This window comes from Argiope bruennichi, chromosome X2 (assembly GCF_947563725.1).
Source record: "Argiope bruennichi chromosome X2, qqArgBrue1.1, whole genome shotgun sequence".
NCBI lineage: Eukaryota > Metazoa > Arthropoda > Arachnida > Araneae > Araneidae > Argiope > Argiope bruennichi.
The window spans coordinates 69,733,231-69,759,446 of NC_079163.1; the positions used below are offsets into that span (position 1 = coordinate 69,733,231).

At 30.2% G+C, this 26,216-nt stretch overlaps 1 protein-coding gene across 2 annotated transcripts in view; it reads right to left on the reverse strand.

Annotated features, from left to right (window-relative positions):
- Positions 1 to 1,809: 1,809 nt before the first annotated feature.
- LOC129960702 (homeobox protein Nkx-6.1-like) overlaps positions 1,810 to 26,216 on the reverse strand; it is a 51,857-nt gene continuing 27,450 nt past the window's right edge. The window contains exons 2-3 of one of the 2 annotated variants that reach the window (XM_056074268.1): positions 10,721 to 10,893; positions 1,810 to 2,425 (exon numbers count right to left, since the gene is read on the reverse strand). In XM_056074268.1, the coding sequence (XP_055930243.1) occupies positions 2,231 to 2,425; positions 10,721 to 10,893 (368 nt within the window). In that variant the 3' untranslated portion in view covers positions 1,810 to 2,230. Of the gene's footprint in view, positions 2,426 to 7,870; positions 8,028 to 10,720; positions 10,894 to 26,216 lie in introns of those variants that run through there. The other variant, XR_008783671.1, reaches the window with a different exon arrangement.

Consider the following 26,216-nt stretch of genomic DNA (forward strand, 5'->3'; position numbering starts at 1 on the left):
TTCTTTTAGGGTTGCTTGTCTTCTGACATTCAATTTCTGTGGTATATTTTTTCTAAGAATTATTTTTTTTATTTCACTATTAAAGTTTAAAACACGAAGAATCACACGAAGAATTTCAAAATATTATGCTATCAAATTACAATCTGTTGTTGATAATAAAATAATTTAAACTAGTAAATGGTTTATCCTTTTATTTGAAAATTTTGTTGAAGGTATATTATTAACTGGGGCATAATTTTTCAAGAATATTTCAGATGCACAAAATGTACACTTCATAGATTCGATACTTTACTTTTATTGAATTAAATACATGGAAATTATTCAAAGTTTCAATTTTTACAAAGATAACTGAATAAAATTAAAAATCGATCACCGATTGTTACTTATTCTGTAGAATATGAATTTTAAGAAATGTTTTTAAATTTTAAAAATATTATTTCTAAATTCAGTTAAGCAGTTAGATTAGATTGCTACATGATATTTAATAAATTATAAATGTAGTTCTAAGTTCCAAAATGAGTGTTTTGAATTTTCATAAAATTTATGATTTTGTTTTTCTTATTAACCTCAATGAGCTGATGAAACTGGATATATTTCAAAGAAATATTTACTACAACTAATATGAAACATTAAAATATGTTATATAAGCTTATCTTCTGCATGGATTTCAAAAAGAATTTATTAATTTTCAAACTGCTATACATTGGACAGTAGAGGTTTTTCCCCTCCTATAAGAAAACAAAAATGCGATATACTGTGATCCGAACTCACGATTCTTCTCAAAAGTGTCAATATTTCTAAGATTTCTCATATTTCAGGAATGAACCTGATTAGGCTTTTAAAAAAACATGTTTTAAGATAAAGTAATAAGTCTTAAAAAGCCATTTATTAAGTGTTAAAAAATGTGTGAGGTGAAAAGCAGATGGAAATCGGAAATTATTTAATTTTTCCTCTTCGACAAATATACTGATCGGTTACTACTAATGACCACTGAAGCTTCTGATAATCACTGAAAATAAAGTCTAATGTTTCATAAGAATGTTTTTTTAAATAACGAATAAGTTTCTTCCTCAAGTCTGTTAGTAAAATAGACATGCCGAAATCTATTAAATTTCGGCCTGTATGAACTTTGCCTTCACATCTGGTTAAATAGAGAAGATCGTGAAGAATTTCTAAATCTATCATTTTTTTAAAAATATTCTTCAATTTGGGGACCCTTTTCTGTTTGAACCACCTGGTACGCCTGACTTTTAATGCTGATCAGTGCTTACTATCTATGAATGTTAGTTCGAAGAAAAAGTCATGCTGGTATTTGAACATTTGCAATCATTCTGAATTTAGCTTTTGTGATCGAATGCCAGATATATGTGTAACCTTTTGCAATTTCTTTTTTTGTCTCATGCTGCAAGATTGTTTAATCAGTAAAAAAAAAAAATCAGTGTTAATATTGCTAGGAAATTTCCACAATTTGGACAAGGCAATAAATCAATATCAGTGTGCTTCATAAATCCCTTGTTTATATCTAAATTAAAAAAACAAAACAAAATAAATTTTCACTATTGCATATATCAGTATTAAAATGTTTGATTCATTTATAAAACGCAAAAACGAAAACAACTTATTATTAAATAAATAGAAAATATCTAACATTTTCATGATTTTATAAAATTCTATAATATATACACAATAAGTAAAAACATTTATGAAAGAAGCTGATAACTTCTTTCCACTCATATCCTGCACAAAATGTATAACAATCTTATTAATATTAATACTTTTAAAGTATAAGATATTGCATATTATGTATTTTTCTATCATAAGTAAAGAAAATATTTGGTAAATTGTTGAAATATTCTTCGGCTATTGTAAATAGGAACAATGTTATCATAAGCACATAACAAATTAGTTTCAAACCTTTTTATAAAGTTTTCGCAATGGAAATTCTAACAATGTAAAATCAAAATTCTACTGAGTTCACCACTTATCGATACTGAAATGCATCTTGACAATATCTGGCTAAAGCAAAATATGGCATATTCTTGCTGGTCAAACTTTTTTCATTAGCCATCAGGTAAATATTTTAAGATCATCTATTTTTTTCAATGATTTGGAAGACATTTAATGACCTGAAGATTTTTGAAAGGTTCATTACTTGGGTTGTCATTAATAGCAATCGAATTCAGTGTTTATTCGTTGGTTTTACATCCGAATCAGTTGTCTCGCACTGAGGTCAAAGAATCCCTTCCGAAGAGTCATTGTGTCTGCAATTTGCTCTGAGAACATTCATCTTTAGTCGCTTGGAATCGAAATCTTCTCGATCATCATGTCGAAATTGTTCTGCTTCTGAATCATGTTTCCGTTTAGCAGTGGCCATTTCTGCTGCATGCTTCTTTCTCCATTTAGTTCTCCGATTCTGGAACCATACCTAGAAAAAAGAAGAAAAAAAGCTTTTACTTTTTGTGAGCTACAATCTCTAAATTGTAATGGCATTATAAACATTTTATATTTTGGTAAAAATAAATGATCAGCTGTTGATATCTTTTCAAAATAGTTAAATTAAAACGAATATAACTGAATATATGTTACTGTGAAAACCCGAATTAACTAGGAAAAATTCGTTTTAATTGACAACTCTAGGGAGAATCAGTTTTATTCGTGTTTTGACTGATTTGTTAGACAATATTATTTGTATCTGTCCAAAATTATTGTATTAAACCATACTTAGGTTCTTTCCTCTAATACTGTTTTACTATCATTGAAGAAAAATTCTTTATTTGGATATTATTTAACATAGTTACGTTATTACAAATTACTTATTTCGACAGGGTAAACTATTGCGACTCTTAGAATTGCAAAGAGAACCATTCTTCATACAGAAACATCTCTTTGAAGAACAATATTTTTTACAAGAACAGCTAACGAACCCTTGTCCAGTTCCTACAGCACCTTTTCTTGCTGCTGTACTCAGTAAAATTTCCCGATTCGGTTCTCGTGCTTGAGTTAAGAAAATTTGCGGCGATACATCGAATTCAGATCTGAAAATCTGTGAATATGATTTTGTATCAAACTAGTAGAATGATTAGTTGTAGTCTACTGTATAAGTACTTGTAGAACTTAAAATTATTATAAATAATAACCATATATTTATTGAATAAATATTGAACTAATTAAGCTTAAGTATCATTTCTTACCACGAATTTGAAAATTTTACAAGCAACAAATCGACATTCATCATTAGACAAAACCGGAAATATCTATAGAAAACCGGTTCTCCCTAGCCGCTCTCAGTTATAGCGTGTTTTTCCGACTTATTTCGGATTCTCCCTAGCTCTGTTAGTTAAAACGCATTTTACCTAGTTAATTCGCATTTTGACTGATTTCAGATTTTCACTGTAACATATAGACAGAAATCTGTATGTCCACCACCATCTGCTTCTAGTTAATAATTTACAACCTAAAACTTTACTCTGCTTCCACTTCTCTGTATCAGCAATACTATCTTCATTTAAATAACTGATTTCTAATGAAAGAAAGCAAGTAAAAAATAAATGATATGCAAAAATATTTCTTTCGTTCCTATAATTAACGGAATTCGTTAAAAGTGTAAAACAGTCTAAGCGTATAAAGAAAAGTTTTACTTCAAAAGCCTGGTGTTGAGGTTTCATCATACAATAAATTTTCGCTTATAATATATTTTTACTGAAATATCGATAGCCGAGTATGAAAAAGTCTAGAAAAAAGAAATTTGAAAAATTTGCCTCAGATTTAACGAAAGAACACTTATCAATAATTAAAGAATTTTACAGTTCAGAAGGAAATTTAAGCCGTGTGAAATAAAATCAAGCAGCATGAAAGAAAATTCCATACTCGTACAAAAGTTTCGAACTAAATCGTATTTTACATTTCTATTCATTTTTCATACTTTACGAGAAACCATCAATCATATTTCGATTCATTCCACTAAACAAACAAAAATAAGTACCAGCAGAATGGATCCGCTTTTGAAGAAACGAAAAAGGTTATTTAAATTTTTTGAAACAATTGAAAACCTCTAATAAAGATGGAGATTATAAAAGGACTATCAGTAAATATTTCTTTTACCCCTACATTCTTTACAGTTTTTATATTTAAAAAAACGATTTCAATGGCATAGCAATAATTCAGCTTCCTACGCACTTTCATCAAAGAACCAATGAATTCTTCTAACGCCATAAGCAATGATTCGTTGCTGTCGAAGTAAATTTTTCCGTCTGTGAAGAGCTTTCATTGAGAAACGACAGAATTATTTCAGCAGTCACTGTTTTCAGTTAAGAAACAAAAAAAATAAATAATAATAATTAGATTGAAATAAAATAGAGATTTAATAACATGTTTTGATTGTGCTGCTGCTTTTTCGGATTGTAATATTCCTTAAAATCGATCCACAGCTTTTATAATTTGTTACACTAATAAGCGGAGTGTCAATTCTCAAAGGACTTGACAAGAACCTTTGTAAGAAGATGAAGTGACACTCACTCTCTTAAATTTTAGGAATACATTTGAGTTTATCTAAATCTTCCGTCTCGAGCTCAGATCATATAGTCTTTCATCAAATTTTGATTCATGCCCGTGAATCCTTTTTAAAAACGGATATATAAAGTTCATAATGATTTTATTTCTCTTACCTTTGCACAATCGCGCAAAATTACAATAAAATATTGCGAGTCTTTTTCTGTCAATGCTCCTTCCAGTCAACACTATTTTGTTTCAAAAGTTGTGATACATTTGATTCTAGCTGTAATTATTTCATTACGATGATTGAGTTATCGGTGGATGAAGAATTTATTTTTTGAATAATCGGAACATTTCCAGTCTTCGCATCACGTTTTGATAATTCAGTAGTAGAATTATTTAGTCAAGAAGATTCATCAGAAGCTTCAAATTCGAACTCGCATTTGGCATATTAAATAAAAAAATTATCTAGAAAGGCCTGTCTTTCGTATATAAAAATTCCCCTGGAATTTCGGAGACCATCAAGAAATTCTTTAAAATAAGCTCCCAGGTACAAAAATCTAATGGAAAGCAGTTTTAAATCTAAAAATAGAAATCAAATACAAAATAATGTCAAGTCTGAGGATACGACTCGAATCGAATGACTGTAGAGAATCTCCATAAAGTAAACTGAAAAGGAAAGGGAATATTGAATCCTAGAATCAAAGATAAAATCGATTCACAGGCCGAACATCGAGAGTTTAAAAAAAATCTTTTGTTTCCCGAAAAGCCAGATATTGATAAATAGCAAGTGCACGAGGTCTGAATCTTCAAAGTAATTAAACAGATTCACAAAAAGTTCACACATAAACAGGTTCACAAAAAGTTCAAAGCCTGTCAGGTAATCAAAGAAAAGTTCAAATTTACTTACAATCGTATTTATCTGGTGAACTTCAATTTTAAAAAGTAGAATCTGATTTTGAAAAAATCGCCTTATGTTTTTCTTTTTTAGCCAAAAACTCATTTTACAAAAAATAAAAAGCCGAAGAAGATAAAAAGCTCGTCCTGTTTCTTTCCTATTGCAGAAAGCTTGTCAGTTATTCCAACCAAATTTAAGATTCTTAAATATAGAGTTATCATATTTTTCCATTACAAAAGTCGTAAAATCATCAAATAATTCTTTCGCAACTGTAAAGTGTTCAGACGCATTCTGTTATGGCTCTCCGACCCCATCCTTATGTTATGGATATAATTGGATCACAGATATGAAGTTATGTTTTCTCTGCATATATATAAAAAAAGTCTCCTAAAACTTTTAATAAAAATTCAAAAAAAGGTGGTTTGTGAAATCCTTTTTTAATATTTTAGACATCGTAATTTTGAGTTGTGGTTTACCCCGGAATTAGTGTTCCTTGCCAAGCTACAATTAGGCGGATATTAAGACACGAACCATGACAAAACAAAAAGCAAATGTGCATGAACAGCGACTTGTGAAAAATAAACACAAAAGAATTTTATCAAGTATGCATGATTTTTGTCCTCTTCTTTGTATTACGTGAAACTGGGGTTTTCCACACAATAGGTAAGGCTTATTGCAAATTGACAAATAGGAAACATAGGTAATACAGTCCATCAAAAAAAAGTCTCAGAGTGCTTTTTATTGCTGCCAATCTACATATATTAAAATCGAGCAAATGTGTCATTTGCTTTGATAACAGGCCCTCTTTAAATACATGTAATACATACATGTATATTCTTGTCAGAAGTTCATGTTCGAGGTTTTATTTTCAAATTCTTTTAGTTTCTGATGACTAAATTTTTTCCTTTTAAGCGATTTAAAGATTCTTCAAGCTGAAATCAATCTGAATGTGAAATTTTAAGTAAATATTAAAAAAAAAATGAAAAATGTTAGCGAGAGTTATTTACTCTTTTTTATATCCTTATAGTATAGATACTACAATTTATAAAATTTGCTTCTTTATTTTCGTCTTATCAAACCAAATTCTATAAAGATCTATGATTTGGCACTTCATTATATAGTTCTTTAAATGTTTAGATTTTTAAAAAATGGGTTAACCTAAAAACCTTAATATAATATAAAAATACTTGATCAGAATTATTTTAAATGCATCTGAAGAATGACACTTCTGTGATTCTTTTGAGGAATTTCCTTAAATATGTAATAATTTTCGCAATAAAGTATATCGCAAGCGCAAATTAATATTTGCAATGCGGCATTCACGCTCAATCCTTTCATTAATTGAATTACTTCCATTCACTTTTCAAGTTGTACCTCTATAAAATGTAAAGCTAGTATTTAATTCATTCAGAAATTTATTATTTTGCATCATTCGTTAATATTTTTTGCTTTAATAGCTGCATTCGTTCGTTTTACCAACTTTTCAAAGATTTCTTTTCATTATTATTTATAGATTAAGGATCTCACAGAAATTTTTTGAAATTCTAATCAGTTCATTATGCATAAAAATAGTTTGAATGCTAGCGAAATGTTTGCTGAATCGATTGTCCGATTCTGCTTTTTGCATTCGAATTAATGTGAAGAAATAAAGGTGTTATATCAATCTTTTTTCCCCCTCTAAAGTAATATAAAGTAATAGCCAAAATCTATCTCTTCCTCACCAAGTAAGCTATTTTTAAAATCTTCGCTATATATTTTCGGAATCGCTGGTTTATAAGCAACAAAAAGGCTATTTTCCGAAATTTTGTTCAGCGGGAGAATTTTTATAGGATTCCATTTCATAATTTTAGATCAAATTAAATAATAAAAGCGTTCATTCTTGATTTATATTATGTAGCAATTTAATGTTAGCCAAAAATTATTATAATCTATGTCAGCAACATATTTTTTAATATTAGAAGGCTTAAACTTCAATTGTCCATCATAATCTATCCATTTTTTAAATGCCAAAATTTTATATTTATTTAATTTGAATTTAATTTTAAATTGAGTGAATCTATTTGGAAAAAGTATGAATTTTTATATGTACAAATAATACGTTATTTTCATAGAACAACACAAAGTTTAGTTTTTATATGTTGCTGTAACGAGTAGTGTGAAAAACATTTTAAAGAACTATGAATTTCAATCTGTGAGACTCGTCTTTTTTTCTCAATAATTATTCAAAATACCACGAAATACCAGGGCCGATCTTTAGCAGATTGCTTCCAATGAAACCCCGCTCAAGAATGCTACAAAAATTGTACTCGAATTTATTCAAAACAAAATCAAATATTGGTTTATTTTCAGATAGTTAAATTTAGGATTTTTTTTCATGTTTCGAAATTTGTTTATAGACCTATGTAATCCTTTTTTTTGCAGCCATCAGTTTTACGAAAGTGTACAAAAAGAAAAGGGAGGAAAAGTACATAATTTAATCACCGCTAATATTCTCCCAAAGATCACCGCTTCCTGCTTAGAGATATCATTTTCCATCCGCTTTGCCGCAACATCTGAATGGTCGGTTCTCTCGGTCACAAAAACGGTTTTTGTTTGTAATATAAAACATATATAACTATTTAAGTAAAGGCAAAGGAAATTCCAGCAATTCTCTGCAACAGCAGGTTCTTCCCTTTCTCTCCACCCCATACGCACCTTGGGACAAACTGTTTTATGTGTAAAGAGACTGTCGGGGAAATTGGTCGATCGATAACTGGTGTAATTCGATGACGACTTCAGATTGCAACATTTGTGAAAACGGGTTCGAAGTAGAGTGACGGTAACAGATTTATGGCCGAAACGAGTACCTTTTCTAATTTTAAGGATTTTGCTTCTACGTCATCGGCAATTCGAATGTTTTGTCTGTGCCCTTGAATTTCTTATCAACATAATATTAAAATATCTTCTGCGTGAACGAATTGATTTCTTTCGTTTGAAAACAAGTTTACAAATTATAATTCTTTTAAATATCTCGGTTAATTCAATTGTTCAAATACATCTGTACTTTTTGTCCACACTAATCATGAATAAGTAACTTTTTAAGACCTTTAATTCCCTCGTGCATTTGATTGCTATTCAGTGTATCCAATAAAAGAAAGTTCCTGAATTTCTCAATTCTTTCCAAGATTTATCTAAGTTTATCAAAATATTATGAAATTATAATTTTTTTTATTAATATTGTTTTATTATTTTTAAAACTTTATGGTTTATTCATTATGCACTATTTATTAAAGCTGTTAAATATAATGAATAAATTCCTTTTTACCTATTTTAGTTTAAAATTAATCATTTACTCATGCTTCATTTTTAGCAGCTTTTCTTAAATTTTTTTGTAGAAGCTCCAAAATAATCAGTCTCTCTTTTCATTATTTTGCATTGCTTTTCTTTTACACCATTTGCATAGAAAAAATTATTTCTTTGAACAGATCTGTAAATGTATATAGATATAAATTATCATTGAATGTTTATGACAAAATAAAAAAAAAATGAAGATTTTTCAAATCTTGAGATGAGAAATAAGAATTTTTCTCGTTCGAATGCCATAGGCATAATAAGTGTGAATGAAAATTCAAATAGTTGAGTTTCGAAACATTTTTTATAGTATCTTTTGCCGTTTGTGATGATTTTGAAAGTCAGAAATATTACGATTTAACTCTTTTCTATTGAGTCATTTAAATAATAATAAACACTTTAATTTAAATATCTTAAAAAAATAAATATATATTTATTTATATAAATCATGCATTTGATATGCATTCTTTATTTCTATTTCTGTATTTCTCTGTACTTTGTAATGAAATTTTTTAATGTTTCATTAATGTAAAATATCACTGACACTTATGTCAGTAAAATGTCACTGACTTTTTGATGTAGTGGTTTTGAACGATACTTTATTTAAATTTTAATTCTTTGTTATGGTACCACTTGAAGTGAATTTGAGAAAGCATTTCATGTTAAATTTGAATAACGTAACGTATATAATAATTGATTTAAAAGTAAACACTTAAAATAAAAATAAAATCATACTTTAAAAATACTTTTGTATAAAATTTATTTTGTATTCTGGTTGAAAGTTGACCGGGAAACAGATGGTATTGAAAAGTGTTTCCGGTTGGCCTCCTCACCTCCTAAGACCGGTCTACGAATTACTCATCAGAGCACTGAAGACGACCTCACAAGCTTCTGCTCTTCTTTAGAAATCTCGCATGAAATTCGTGACACTCTGGTTCTAGTTCTCAAATTGGCGAGAATTTGAGACTACTAGTTGGCGAGTTGAAAGGAAAAAGAAGACCTACTGAATTTGCAAATTTTCATCAAATTTTGAATGAAATCCATTCATGGTAAATCTGGCTGGCTGTTCGAATACAAGCGATAACTATAAAACGCAAACAGATGGGTTGATACACAGGTTTAGTGTCTAAACTATAGATTCTTAACACATTTTGAATGAAATCTATTGAAGGGTTGACCATCTGTCGGTTTGCACTTTCATTTGCATGTAAACGCAATAACTCAAACTCAGTGACTTAAAACCATGAACATTCTGTATGTTATCTTCTAACTATAGTTGTACTTCTGTGTCAAATATTGGTTTAAATTAATTGGCAAAGAGGTGCCCAAAGTACATATTCACACGATAGATACAATAAAAATCCTGGATTTAAGCAAAAGATCTACATTTCGGAACTATTTTTCGCCAATGCGATGCAAGGGGAGAGGGAAATAAGACCTTTATTTGGAATATGCGAGAAAATTTCAGGAACATCACTTCAGCTGATTTGTAGCTATAATCCTCTTTTATGTCCAGTTTTCATTAAATTGCATTTTTGCTGTAGTTTCATAGGCGCCAAGCTTCACTGGATAATTTTTTTTTCTTCGCCTCTTTTTATGCCTCTCATATCCAAAGTTTTACCTCCCTTTACTTATGATACAGTAATAAAGGTGTTTCTAATTCGAATCTGACTCAGAGCGCAAATTAAGACATTTCCCCAATAGTTTTTTAGAACTTGCATACAAAACACTACCTTTACTAACGTCGAACTGCGGTTAAGAAATTGCTCTTCAATAAGCTTGGATTATTCTTTTTTTTTCTTGCTGTCAAGCCTGTTCTACGCTGCTGTGCTAAGCAGCTCAACATGCGCCTTGCATTATCCTATTGTCAAACTCTAGCAAGCGGGTAACCACTATATCAACCTAAACATCAACGACTGTCTATGAATCGATAAAAAAAATAATAATAAAATAAAACGAGTGAGTGAACTGCATAGAAATAGTAGTGACTGTTAAACTTACCTTCACTTGGCTTTCTGACATTCCTAGAGCATAAGCCAGCTTCGCTCTCTCAGGACCAGCAAGATATTTTGTCTGCTCAAAAGTTTTCTCGAGAACATAGATTTGGTGTCCAGAAAAAGTAGGTCTGGTATGTTTCTTCTTTCCGTCTTTGTCTGTACAACTTTGGGCGGATACTGAAAACCAAAGGTAAAAATTACAATCAAAGTTTTGATTTCAGAAAGAAAGATGTGAATATCTTAACTAAAGTAGTATTAAATTTATTAGCATGAAAAACCTAATAATTAGAGCAAAAATGATTCATTCTCATTGTTATTTTTTGGTTAAAAAAAACAAGATATGCGTCTGGAAAGAAGGCAAGTCCTTATTCAAATTTCCTAGATTTCGTAATTCATAAGACATTTAATTTGCAGTAAGAATTTTAAGTCTCACTGAATCCGAAAAAAAAAACTTTTTTGAAATATTTTCCGATATGTTTATTTTTCTTTCAAATTTCTCTAGAAAGGCTCGGATTACTAATTACCCTTGAAATTCGACCATGCAAAGAATAAATTTGAACTCGCCTATTTCAGTAATGATTCGGTCCCACAAGCATTTAAAGGATGAACCAGAAATTTATATAAAGAATAATTATTTGCCTTCGCTCAGTTTCACAGACACCTGATGATGGCTTGCAACTTTTTTATAATTGATTTTGTTCGCTTTTCGCAGTATCTTCATGCATAAGAATTAAACGAATATTTGTAAAGATATCAAGATTTTTATAACTATATCAATAAGGCCCCAGACGTCCGTTCAAAGAAACTACGGTGGGAGCTCGAAACAGCTGCCTGTCACTGTGAACCCCCCCCCCCTCCGCCTTCGTTTAGTACGATGGATAGAATAGCCGTGGACGTGTTTTGTTCCTTAGAGAACCACGCCTGGATGAGTTTGGGAGTTTTTCTGAGAACTCTCAAAAGATATCCTAGCATACGTATGCTAAATAGCCATCAGCTAAGCTAGATACTATTTTGTATATCAACTCCTTAAGAACACGAGCTGCCATTTCGGGTTTTTTTTTCCCACATGTTTTTTGCTGCAGTACTCGTATCTTTCTGAATTTTAATGACATTCAATGAGTATTTTTCTATAAGTTGTTCAATATTTCTGGCTTTGATGTTTTGAAAGAAGAAATATGCCTTGCTTTATTCCTGTACAGTTAAAAGTTGTACACAATAAAAGTTCTTGTTTCCTCATAGTCAAAATGTTTTCTTCAGATTTTAATATAATACAGTACTGGCATATTATCATGTATTCTATGAGTTTCATATAATTTGGTGTAAAACTCGGCATGTTTTAAGCAAAAACACATGAAGATAAATTTGGAGTTTTAAAAATTAAAAATTTGTCTTCCTGAATATACAATGGGAGTCAAAAGAAAATAAACTTCCAAACTTCTTTCTGTTAACTTTCAAAATGTATTATTTCAAATATATTATCGATTTTTGATTTAAATTAAATACCAGAACTAAGAATTCCTTGAAACAGAATTTAAAAACTTAAATATTCAATTAAAACAAAACACAACAAAAAAATTGAATTTAAGCAGAAGTGTATCCACCTTTATGAGTCAAAAAAGAGTACTTTGTAACTGTTTTTTCATTTTATTTTAGTTATCAATTAATATTTCGATTGTCTGATTTTGGATTTTAGCAATGCCTTTAATCTTCTAGGTATAGATACCACCTTTTTTTTCTTTTATTAGCTGAGTTGAGATCTTTCGCCATTTTTCCGTGATACATTTTTCAGTTCTTCTTTATTTGAATTGTTTTTTTTTTTGGACGTGATTTGTTTTCAAAATATGCAGATAAATCTTCAGCGGGTTTAAGGTTTGGTAAGTGCGGATGGTTCAAAGTCTTAGCTGCCCTGTATTTTAATCATTCCTTCAAAATTTTTATGTGTGTATGATGCTGCTAGTCCGAGTTTGTGACAATTCCAACTTCTTAATGCTAGGGGACACATTTTCTTTTAAGATAGTTAGGTAACTCATTCCATTCATTGTAGACTGAGACAAATATCAATTTCCAGCGACTACTGCCAGTGGCGGTTTTCTGCACAAACGTTAGAAGCGGTTGCCTCGTGTCCGCAGACCTTCAGAGAACATCAAAATCAAGTCAATGTACATCACTAAGTCGATTTCCCAGCATTAATCAAAGCATAATCCATTCCTCCTGCAAAAAATCTCCTTCGCTATTCTTTTTCTTAAAAAATAAATTTAATAAAAAGAAACGAAAGAAATGTTATGGGAAATGAGTCCTAGTGCGGCAAATGTGCGCCTTTATTTATAAACTACTCTGCTGGTCAGAAGAAAACGTATGTGCTCAAGGCAGAACGAGGTAAACAGAATGCCATAGCATTCCTTTGAAGATGCGTCCATTTTACACAGGGTGCAATGATGTATTAATTGCTTTCATGTGTGTAACTTTGAAGAAGGGTTTATTGTCATGCTCGGTTCCAGGATTTACATTTAGTCAACACCATCAATTAAGATCACCATTCCCAGAAACTGTACAGCAGCAAGTCTCATCCAGACAAGCACTTGCTATTGTCCGCTCTTTCAGTGCATGTACAATCTTCATTCTAAGCATCGTGATCTTATTGGAATCGTATACATGGCTAAGTGTAAACTCACCTTAAGGTAAATTTTTAGTCCTATTCAAACTATTGGTGACTGTCAAATGAGAGTATCAGAGCCTCAATTATCAGAATTTGCGTTTAAGAAGAAAGTTTTTTAAGGCTATTGAAATCCACTTGATTGTTTAATACATTAAGCACATCATTCATGTCCCGCTGACGGGTAAAAGTTTATATTTTTCCCGCAACCAAAGTATGAGCAGAGTTGTTAAATTGAAAAAATATATTTTTATATTTACGAAGAGGCGTTTTCGCAGGGATAGGGGAGTTTGAAAGAGGCATTTTGTAGTTTTTTAGAGGTGGTTTATTTATTTATTTGCGGTTTATTGGCCCAGGAGCGATAATTGGATGTACTGTGCCATTCTTGCCAAGATGGAGAAATGTCAAAAAATTTACATTTGATTACCAAATGCAAGAGCACTAACATCACAAAAAAAGTACTTACATGCCTTTTAAATCTTAACTCGAAATATTGAATATGTAATTCCCAAAATTTTTGTAGATATTTTTGTGTAAGCATTGTACATTAGTAGTAACATAAACTTATTTAATTTTTCGGAGCGACGATACAAATATTATACTAAGTTATGCTCCAAATTTTGCCATTTGTCGAATTCTCATTCAATTTATATTTATTTCTTCACAAAATTATATGAAATTGAACTTGCATAGTAATGATTTTAATTCTTGATTAGGGAAAATAGCATTTTTTTAAAATGATTTCTTATATAACAGCTTACTTAAAATAATTTTTCAAAGCATTTCATTAAATAAACGAAAAAAGGGAATGTGACAGATATGTTTCATATTGATATGTATAAATTGATTATAGATTTTTGGAAGCAACACTTTTTCTCGTGGGCACAATTTATTAAAAATGAATTTGTAATGCAAAAGGTCATTTTCTGTTCTAAAAGGTTTCAAGAATTGAAACAGTATGAGCCAACTGAGTTCAAATTAACAATGGCTCCAGTACTAGAAATGACAGTATTGATTATGTATTAAAAAATATAGATACAGTTCTTTAAAAGTATATATTTTGAGGATTTTCAATAACTTGTAAAATTTTATGCTCGTTTCTTTTATCATTATTGCTTCTTTTATTACCGATTTAAAAAGTAATATTTTCATATTATTTACTATTTATTTTTTTATCACCAAAACTTAATTCAGTTTTTATTACGACATTTAATACTATAATTTCTTTTAATGTCATATGAGGATGTATTTTTATAAATTTTATTTCCCATATCAGAAAAACATGAATAAACTAAATTTAGTATATCAATATAATTTGTGGTACACTTTTGTGTAGTTAAATTTGAAACTCTTATCATCTTTTTTAATAATTCGTATCGTCACACTTTGAACATTTTAGAAGAAGAAAGGGGCTGTGAAAACATTATTAATGATGTACTTTGTACCTCAAGTAGTTGATGATAATTTAAAAAAAAATTCCTAGATTGTCTCAAATGATACTTTTATGCCTTTTTTTAGGAGGGCAATTTTTTCGCGGTCAACTTTTTTTCTTTATTTCTAACAGAATAAAATATTCAATCCTTTGAGACAAAAAGAGTTGAAACTGTTTATTCCTGTTCGAATTTCCGAAATAATATAAAATGTTGTTTTTATAACTTTCTGTTAAGAGTAAATTTTTATGGCTCATAAACAAACTGATGATTTATTATCTCATTTTCTATTTTTTAGTTGTTTAAATACCGAAATATTAAAAAAATGTAAGACCTGCCCCTTGTCACTTTCTTGTATTATATTATCAAAAAAAAAATTCTGTTTAGAGGAAAATGATAATAATGAATATAAAAAACTGCAGAAGCATTAAAATTTTTTATTCATTATATATTTATATATATACAACCCATATATATAACGTAAAGACCTGAGAGTTGTACCTTGTCTCTTTCTATATAAATAATATAAAAAACTCAATATGTGACAGTTCTGAGTATTCACTGATCGGTTTAGGGTTAAGCGAACACCCTGAGGGTCCTTTACACTGAGCTCTACTTCTACGTTTCTCATTTCTGAATCAATGAATCATCTTAATTTGATCGTTCTCTAAAAATCCTTAATCTGTTTGCTCTTGATGCATCTATCAGATTTTTTTTAAACCTTTCAATGATTTCTCTGGATAATTTCTTCCATTTCACGTAGAATAGTGTGTGATAAAACTGTTAATGAAGTGAAATTAGTTGCCTTGATTCTGTAACCATTAGTTCTGCTCTCTAACGAGCAGATCCTGAATTACTCTCCATTAGTTAAGATGACCGGCCTTACTGATATTGCTGTATTCACTTCGTATAATACATAAGTTTGTTTTATGAAGTAATGTCACCACTGTTCTTTTATTTTGTAGCAATCATTGTTTATAGTCATTAAAATTATAAGAACTTTATTTAGTCGAGATTATTATATATTTACTAAAATATACAGTATAACAAACAATAAAGATTTCTCCAAAAGTAAATATTGCTCCGTTTCTTTTTTATAAGTTCTGCATTCCGACTAAGATCGAGTGCATTAAGTATGTATGGGGGGGGGCGGATACTACTCAATCTTTTCTCATCATTTAAGACTAAATTATAATTTGTTAAGGATCTAATATGCCGAAAACTTACCAGTGTTGATAAATCTACAGCCTCTAAAGCATGGAAAGGCTATAGGCGTGTTATCAAGTTGGATGAGATACTTACAAATTGTAAAAAGCTTCAATATTCCACAGAGTACCATAGAAGACTAAAGAAAAAAAGACTAAAGTAAACCAACTGACTTCTTATCTCGTGGTTAATAAGAGTGGATCAGGCCCTTGCGCCATTGTATTTTCTGAGCAATAAGAAAAAGAATTAGAGTATAACATATTGCAGTTGGAGAGTAGGCTTTTTGGTTTAAATCTGACAAAGTTCGAAGATTAGTATATATTGGGTTGGTGCATTATCAGGCGTTCTTGAACACTATTTATTATGAAAAAGGAAATATAAAAATTCAACAGTAACATTTTAAAATGATAAATCTAGAACGTAGGTATCATCTACTTCAAATAACTGCTTCCCATTTGCTTGGAAGATGGTCGATTAAACGGGAAAGGAATTCATGATTCTTGGAGGCAATGTATGCGTTGATTCTTGGAGGCAATGATGCCAATAAGTCATCGAAATCGACATAAATTTTGTTCGGCTGCCAGTTTTTTAGCAACCAATTGACGTGGTAGTCGATAAGCGCTTCTGTGGAAAAATATGGTGGATTTGGAAGCAGTTTTCAGCCCTTATTGGTGATGCTTTCAATAACATGACGCTCAACATTTGTACGCGCATTATCGTGATGGAAGACGATACGGTTCTTTTTGTACTGTCTTTTCGTCCCGATTGCAGCCTGAAGACTGTCGAGTTGAGCCAGATAGACATCACTGTTGATGTTGATTTGCCGCTTGCCGTTTTTTTTCTGGAATCAGTCTCTGTTGACGCTCATCGTCGCCGTTCCACCAATAACAAATCCCGTTAAAGATGATTTCCCAATGGTTCATTCCACTTCTGTCCCATCAAACACACCATACTGCCTTCTTATAGTGCATGTCCTTCGTTATTCCTGTTGGTGAAGCTCCTGACGAAACTCAGACCTTCTTTCTTTTGAGATTTTTTGAAGAGAAACCATGATTCATCCTCAATGACAAGATCCTTCAGAAACGGACCCCGCTCGTTTCGTTGAAGCAAATCGGAGAAAATTCAGACACGTTCGGCTTTATTGCTGTCGCTAAGTTCATAGAATAGCTGATTTCCATACTTTTCCAAGCTTTTTGAGACGATTAAGGATGGTTGAATGGTCAACATTGATGTTGTGAGCCAGAAATGGAGTAGTCAAGCTTTCGTCTCCTTCTGCGGCTGCCAAAAGTGCCTGGTCGTCGAAAACTGATGATCGACCTCTTCTTGGCTTATCTTTCAAACTAGTGTCGACAGATTTGAAACGGGCAAACCATTGCCTGCATCGACTTTTGCTAATTGTGACCTCACAGAAAAGTTCGTTATGATTGCGAAATGACTATGTTGCTTTATATCCTTTCTCAAAGTTTTACAGCATAATATGATGAACATGATTATGGTTATCGGCACGCATTTTTATAACCTAAAAGTAAAAGAATATTTTCATTCATGAATTTATAAAAAATACTGTAAATATTTATTAAAATATAGCATGTCAAAGAAATGCCTGATAATTATGGCTCCAATCCAATAATTCTGCAAACAAAAATGAATTGTAGCGTAAGTTCTATAATGAAACCAAGATGGTGGGTACGAAACGGTACAAATTGGCTGGACGGTTTTCTAGATTTTCTAAAAATACCGTAACAGCAAGGTTTCCTTGCGACTTCCAGAAAACAATTCAACATCAAAAGCCATGGGTTTCAATAAGTAGGCTGTTGAGAATTTTTTGATTTGTTAGAGCGTTAACAAAAGAAATAAAAAATTTTCTTTGAGATGTGTACAGGGCATCCCAAAAAGTAGAAAAGCTATTTCTCTAAAAGACTCGGACATATACTTCCAATTACAAAGTTTCATTGAATAAAATGGGAAAATGTTTTAAAGCCCTTTGGTTTCTGTGGAGATTGATGGTAAAAGGTGTTTTAAAAAATTAAAGTTTTATGCATGCTTGCAGTGCAAAAATTACAATTAGTAAAATGTTTTCCGTACATTCATCTATGCACACACGAAGTTTCACATTTTTATCTAAAAATGTGCGGAGATGCTTATTTTTAAATTTACAGGGATTAATTAATCAGAAATTTAAATGAAAACATATTTCAGAAATGCAAATTTATTTTAAAAAGCAAACTGCCATCCGTAAATATTTGTCTCGTAATACATCATCCGATCATCGCGACTTGAATGAAATTTGCTAATCCAGCAAAATGTTGTTCACATTGATTGGACGACAGTTACATCATCGAATTTATAAAGAAATGAAGAGAAACTTGAGAAACTGAACGCTTGGCATATCCCAGAGAAGTACTGGAATGCCAAGAAAGAAAATGAAAATATTTTCCAGCATTTTTGTGCTTTCTAAAAGAATGACATATCTCAGTACAAAGGAATATTTGGATATGCTGATTTATGTTGCGCGTACTAGTGATGCCGACCTAGTAGAATACAGATATCGTTTTCCGAATTCCCGATTCCTGTTGGGAAGTGTATTTATAGAAGGGTGTAGCGATTGCAAGCTACATATCCTTCCGGAGAGAAAGGAGACTTTATGCATGTGATGTAGAAATTCACATTTTGCATTATTTTTCAAGTTACCCTCACGCAGACGAACAGACGGCCTATATCTCAACATTCCAAAACAGAAGCGTTGACAGTATTTCAACGTAATAATTAGCATCCATACATTATTCGTGGAGACAATGGACTACAATAGGTAAATGGACAATCACACTATCGACATTCAGAATTTCCCATTTAGGCCCTACCTTAGATAGAATCAAACCCATCTTTTCAGAGAAATGCAAATTCGACAGATTAATGTTGCTTTATTCCAGATAGAAATATTAACTTCTTCAAAATGACTACTGTTTGAACGTTTAAAATTCATTCTTGATTTAAGACGTTCATTATCAGTGGCAATATTCTATAAATGAGTGGTATGGCATTTTTAGAAATACTAGCAATAAGGAAGCATTGCATATGCTAACGGTTTATGATGCATATAATTACAATGCCGGCCTTTCTGTAGAAGAATACAACCGACGTTTTACGAATTTGCTGCATCTTTCTAAGAAGTTTTTTTTTATAACAGTTTAACGATTATAAAGACAGTTTCCTTATTTTCTCGTAGAGGAACGGTGAGGATAAGGCGTTATACATTTGATGCAGAACTTGATATTTGAGCTCATTTTTCAAGCTACCCCATGTATATTCAGAAACAATCAGTCCAGAACTCAATATTCCAAAACTGACAGTGTAGAAAGTATTTCAATATAGTAACTTGCATCCATGCAATATTCATGGACCTAGAACAGTTACATAGACAAATACAAGATCGACGTCCAAAACTTTACTTTGAACCCTACCTTAGGTAAAGCCAAATCCTACTTTCCTGAGAAATACAATGTAGACGGACGAATGTTGTTTTAATAGAGATAAAAATATCTTTAAAATTATCATTTTTGTAACGGCAAAAATTCATTTTTCATACAACTGGTTCACTATCAGTAACAGTTTTGTATAAATGCGTGGTGTGGCATATTTAGAAAGTCTTTGGTTGGTCACATTTTGTAAAACAAATACTGAATGGTGACTGATATATTCAATTAGTTTTGATTGGCTTTATATCTGATGAATTAAATGCGGCAGTATATGCTCTGCTAATCTTTGCCGGCGATTACAAAATGTCTGTCTTTAAGCCAAATGTAATGAACCCGATCGCATATGTACAAGGATTGTTAAAAGAATAGAAGTTGTTCATTTTCCTGTAGAAGTTGTTCATTTTTAATAATGTTTTAAGACACCAATTAATATATTATCTGGTCATTTTTTAAAATCTTATAAAAGTTAATAAATGCTTTATTTTATGATTCTGCCCTTTCACTAATCTTTCGTGATATGTATATTATCCCTGAAAATTGCAATGAAGGTCTCGCTGAAACACCGGTACGAAGTAGGGGAAAAATGAAAATTCGCCTTTGAATATCTAGCAAGTATTATAGGCAGACGTATGAAATTTTGTCTCTTTATTGATGAGAGCAAGAAAAGCATTTTACTCATTGTAATTCTTCATTCTGTGATCTATAAAACTTGTCTAGCTTTTTTAATACACTTTACAAAAGTCAAAGTATTTTCATGCATTTATTAACCTTTTTGATGAAACTTTGCATTTGGAAGTAACTGTCTAATTGCAATAGTCAAGGAAATAAATTTTTTGTGAAACCCTGTATAATGTCAACGAGATAGAATTAACTGGTATATCCTATAAACTATCAAAATTCTCTCCGTTAGTAGGGAAAAATAACAGATTATAAGCTGATATGTGAGATATAAGTAGAATGGGATGTTCTCGTAACTGCTGAGATACGCATGAGAGAATCGGACAACTTTATACCTTTTATGTTTATTTTCCATCAAAAGAGATAAAACTCCATTTCATTGATATGCTACCAGGCTTTGTTCAATATCATACTTCTAGGTGGATCGGACAAATTTTTGTGCACTGATTTCGTAAATTTGAATATCCACCAGTTCTCCAAAGCATCAATTGGAAAAATAGTACTTTCATACTATTCTACGAATAGCCAAAAGAAAAGAGCACCGGACCCCCCCTAAAAAGTTTACTTTATTGTGATGAGTCATAAATAGTACTGTGCGGGTTTTCAATTTATAGAAAGAAAAAATGACTTTTTTTTATATCAGTTTTTGAAAAATACCGATTTATCGGTATCATGATCATGAAACATGGTTCACGATGAATCGCTATACAATAAATCGATATTCACAATTTTCAATTTCGTTTGGGTTTCAGGGTAGTGTTTATTTTTGTTGATGTTCATTGTTTTTCGCCTTCGTACTCAATTTTTGTTGCTGTTCATTGTTTTTCGCCTTCGTAGTCAATTTTTGTTGCTGTTCATTTCTTTTCACTTTCGTACTCAATTTTTGTTAACATTTCTGTAAATATTATCATATTCTAATATATTAGCTTTAAGTCTGTCATTTTGGAATAAACTGCTTTCTATTCCCTAACTGAAAGATACCACCAACAAATTTATAATAAAAGAATTATGTATCTTTTATTTTCATATATATTTACAATTCAAGTAAATTTTTTATGCTTTCTTTATTTTAATCATGTGAAATGTCTTCCAGAAATAATGGTAAAGCAGGTTTGAAATAATGTTCCATGCGTTTATGAAATATCTTTAACAATCATAAAAATAATTGAAATAAAAATGTATCTGTTCATAAGCAGATGATAAAAAATATTTAGTAAAAATAAAAAGAACTTAAGAAATTACGGTTGAATTAAAACATTGTTATATATTAATTATTATTTCATTACATTTAAATTTGAAATTCAGAGCAAATATGTTTAATTTGAACGTTACCATCATTTTCCAAGCATTTTTTTTTTTTTTTTTTTTTTTTTTTTTTGTTTAATCCTTTCTAATCGTTTTTTTTTAGAAGTCTAAATTTTGTAATGTATTTCAAAAATTTACTTACGCATGTACGTTGCAAAACATAAAACTAAATTTTTTATAAATTCGATTCAAACATAAGTTCCGTTTTTGAAAATTTTTGAATTAATAATTTTCTAAAACTTTGATTTTTAATTTATTATAATAATTTTTAAAAAAAATTTTACTACAAAAATTGGCATCCTTTAAATCTTTGTATTATTGCTCTAGGCAGCCAAGAGCAAGGAGATTGCAACTTAATACATACATATTTTTATTAAATAAACATGAAATTAAAATGCAACTTCTTGTAGTAAAGAATACAAATATTACATTTTACTGTAAGATTATATACTACTAGCCGCGTTTGGCGACCAGCCGGTTCGCCAATCTTAATGTTCGTTAAAATTTTCATAATTAAATATTTTATGCAGTTCCTACTTTAATAGCTTCTTCATCAAAATATTTTAAAACTTCAAATTTTGGTAGGCATATAATTCACTTATAATATTATAAAGGCCTTCAGTCATAACGTAATATGTATCTCTCTCATTTTCTGTTGGCTCCCATAGAATTCATACTTTAAATTAAAGTGGAAAGGATTAATCTTCAATTAATATAATAATACTTTTTACTGAAACAAAATATTTTTTTTTTTGTAATATGATTATTGAAAACAGTCACTGAGTGTTTAAACTTTATGGGCACTAAAGAATATCTTTCTTAATTTATGTAATATTTCAAAAATTTGTCAACAAAATTTTCTCAGATTCATCATGACCAGATTGATTCATTAACAATGTTTAATTTTAAATGCATCAAACACTAAAAAAAATAATAAAACGAATCGTTTAAAATAATCCATTGAAAACAGGTTAAAAAACACTACTTAAAAGACGATGGTCTTAAAACTATAAGCATACACAAAAATATATATAACTACCATAAATACACTTTAATTACAAAAGCATGCAATTAATCTAAAAATAATTTAAATCGTCCGTTGATATTGATTGTCATGTCAACAATCAGAACACAATGCGCACGCGTGAATTTACAACGCTAGTTACGGTAACGCAAATGCGTGAGTTTTCTAAGCCAGTTGAGGTAACGCTATGCAGATTAGAAATTTTTATTTCCTTTATTCTGTTTTATTTTAATTCAAAAGTATTTCAGAATTAATCTGAAATATCGATTCATTAACAATGTTTAATTTTAAATGCATCAAACATTACGAAAATAAACAGAATCCTTTGAAATAATCAGCCGAAAAATCTTAAGCCTAGCCTCATTACTGTTGGGGAAAAAAACTGAACTCTTACTCATTTGGTGATAGGGAAAATGAATAATTTTTTGTCGCGAAAGTTAGCTTTTAATTAATAATTAAAATTCTAATTAAAAATTCAAAAAAAGGGACCCCAGGTGCACATTCCCGACCTCTAAGATACATGTACCAAATTTGGTAGCTGTAGGTCAAATGGTCTTTTCTGTGGAGCGCCAACACACACACACACACACACACACATTGAACTTTATATATAAGTATAGATGTTTTTTTAAAGCAAGCGAAGAGGGGAAAAAAACTATTCTAAAAAATTGGGTAAAGCAGGTGTTCTTATTAAATAAGTAATTTTTTAAAAAAATGAAACGAAAAAGGGGAAAAGTTATTCTATAAAATTGTGTAAAGCAGATGTTCTGTGTTAGAAACTTCTTTTCCCTTTCCAGCTCTGTTGCCATAGAAACCGGCGCACAGCTGTTTACTCGTTTATGTTTATCTATTCAGATTTTATAACATCTAATCAGAGTAACGGTGAATATCAATGTGTTCGTGTTCGTCAATAAATGTTAATTTTTTTAATAACATGATTAACGAAAACAGAGTCATTGAGCATTTAAACCTTATGGGAACTAAAAAATATCTTAATTTATGTAATATCTCAAGAATTTATCGACCAGCCGGTTCGCCAATCTTAATGTTCGTTAAAATTTTTATATTTAAATATTTCATGCAATTCCTACTTTAATAGCTTCTTTATCAAAATATTTTAAAACTTCAAATTTTGATAGTCATATAATTCACTCATAATATTATAAAGGCCTTCAGTCATAACGTAATATGTATCTCTCTCATTTTCTGTTAGCACCCTTAGAATTTATGCTTTAAATTAAAGTGGAAAGAATTAATCTGCAATTAGTATAATAATATTTTTTACTGAAACAAAGAATTTTTTTATAATCTGATTAATGAAAATAGTCACTCAGCGTTTAAACTTTATGGGCACTAAAGAATATCTTTTTCAATTTACGTATTATCTCAAGAATTTGTCAACAAAATTTTCTTAGATTCATCATGAGCAGATCGATTCATTAACAATGTTTACTTTTAAATGCATTAAACACTAAGAAAATGAAACGAATCGTTTAAAATAGACGGTTTAAAACAGGTTTTAAAAAAACTACTTAAATAAACGATGCACTTAAAACTATAAGCATATAGAAAAAATATATAACTAACATAAATACATTTTAATTACAAAAGCATGCAACGAACCTAAAAAGAATTTAAATCCAGTCCGCATCCGTTGATAATTATTCGTCAACACAATGCGGAATTCAGAACACAAAGCGCATGCGTGAATTTTCAACGCCAGTTACGTAACGCAAATACGTGATTTTTTTTTCTACGCCAGTTGGGGTAACGCTATGCGGATTAGAAATTTTTAATTTCCTTTATTCTGTTTTATTTTAATTCAAAAGTACTTCAGAATGAATCTGAAGGATCGATTCATTAACAATGTTTAATTTTAAATGCATCAAACATTAAGAATATAAACAGAATCGTTTGAAATAATCCGCCGAAAAAAGTTAACCCTAGCCTCATTACTGTTGGGAGAAAAAAAAACAACGAAAGCCTTACTGATTTGGCGGTGGCGAAAATGGAAGATTTTTTTGGCGGAAAAGTTGGCGATGGGGAAAATGGAAGATTTTTTTGGCGGGAAAGTTAGTTTTTAATTAATAATTAAAATTCTAATTAAAATTTCAAAAAAGGGACCCCAGGTGCACATTCCCGACCTCTAAGGTATACATGTACCAAATTTGATAGCTGTATGTCAAATAACCTGGCCTGTAGAGCGCCAACACACACACACACACACACACACACACACACACACACACACATTGAGCTTTATTATAAGTATAGATTAACAACTAAATATAGCCGAGATATGAAGAGTCGTCGTTCCACGAAGAAAAAAAATCTTTGCATAAATTTAGTATAGCAGATAACTTTCAAATTCTACATTCCAGATATAAATTCCAGAATATATTCTACATTCCAGACAAATTCTACATTACAAATAAAAAAGCAACATCTCGAAACTTAAATTTTCAGCTGCGCATTGAAGTTAAAAATTTAGTGTAAATGTGATCTCAAACCTTCTGGAGCAAAAAACGCATCAGCCTTTGAAGTCTTTCAGATCTTGTAATAATACATTTAAGAGATTAGTATCAGCGTTTTTAAGGCAAAACAAAATTACAAAGCGAAAGCTTAATTATCTGCCATAAAATGTTTTCTACACATATGGCATATGTTATGCGCTTGTCCTAACATGGGGGTTTTGCATAAATGGTAACAAAACATGTGAACTGAAATTTTATGTAAATGTCCTTTTTGTGAATCCCTTCCTTCTGCTTTAGAGAGCACAAAAATAGAAAGCCTAAAGAAATTTCCTTTCTACTTAAAGGGTGGAAAGGAAATCAACACCTCTTAAAACGATTATCATTAGGGCTCTTAAAAATTAAAATTCATTTCAAAACTAGTTTGAGTGCTCGATTGGTCTTGTTCGAATCTTCGATACTTATCAAATTTTCGAAACAAATTGAATTTTCAAGGAATTTTGAGATCTCAATTCTGATCGAATTTGCATGACTATTGAGAATCAATCATAGTAATATATTACGACTGGATTTCAAGGCACTGTTTTGTATATTAGTTGAAAATATGTTGGTATCTTTTTAAACTTTTCAGTGCCTTGTTTTTCTGTAGTATGAACTTTCATATTTTCAAAAACATAATTTTTCTAATTTTATAACTTTAAAAAATGCCTTTTTTCCAATTTCATAATATATTTTTTATTACAATACTTTATTTTATATTTAAGTTCAAATTTATCCATTAAAAATTATCTTTATTACTTCGATTTATTTCAGTTTATATGATTGGATTATATGTTGTGGGTTTTTCAAATTTTCAGACGATTTAAAAGTCCCCCCCCCCTTTTTTTTTATCCGCGTGATTTTTTTTTATTTCCAAATATACAGCATTGATTTAAAAATTTCTGCATTCAATTAATTAAAGAATTTTTTGTTAATTATTATTTATTTTTTTTGCTTTTGTTTTTAATATAAAGATATTTTAGTGGTAATTTTTCAATGTTTTAACTGTTTTTATTTAATCCTTTTTTACTTTAATTTTCCATGTTTAATTTATTTTTTCATAATATGCCAAAATTTCGATAGAATAATTAGAAATAGTAGATAATTAGCTAGAATTTTAATATTCAAAAACATAGCGTTGTATTTGATTGATGGTTATTTTTTCATTTAACTTATATTAATATTTATTTATAATGGCATATTTTTCTATTTGATCAT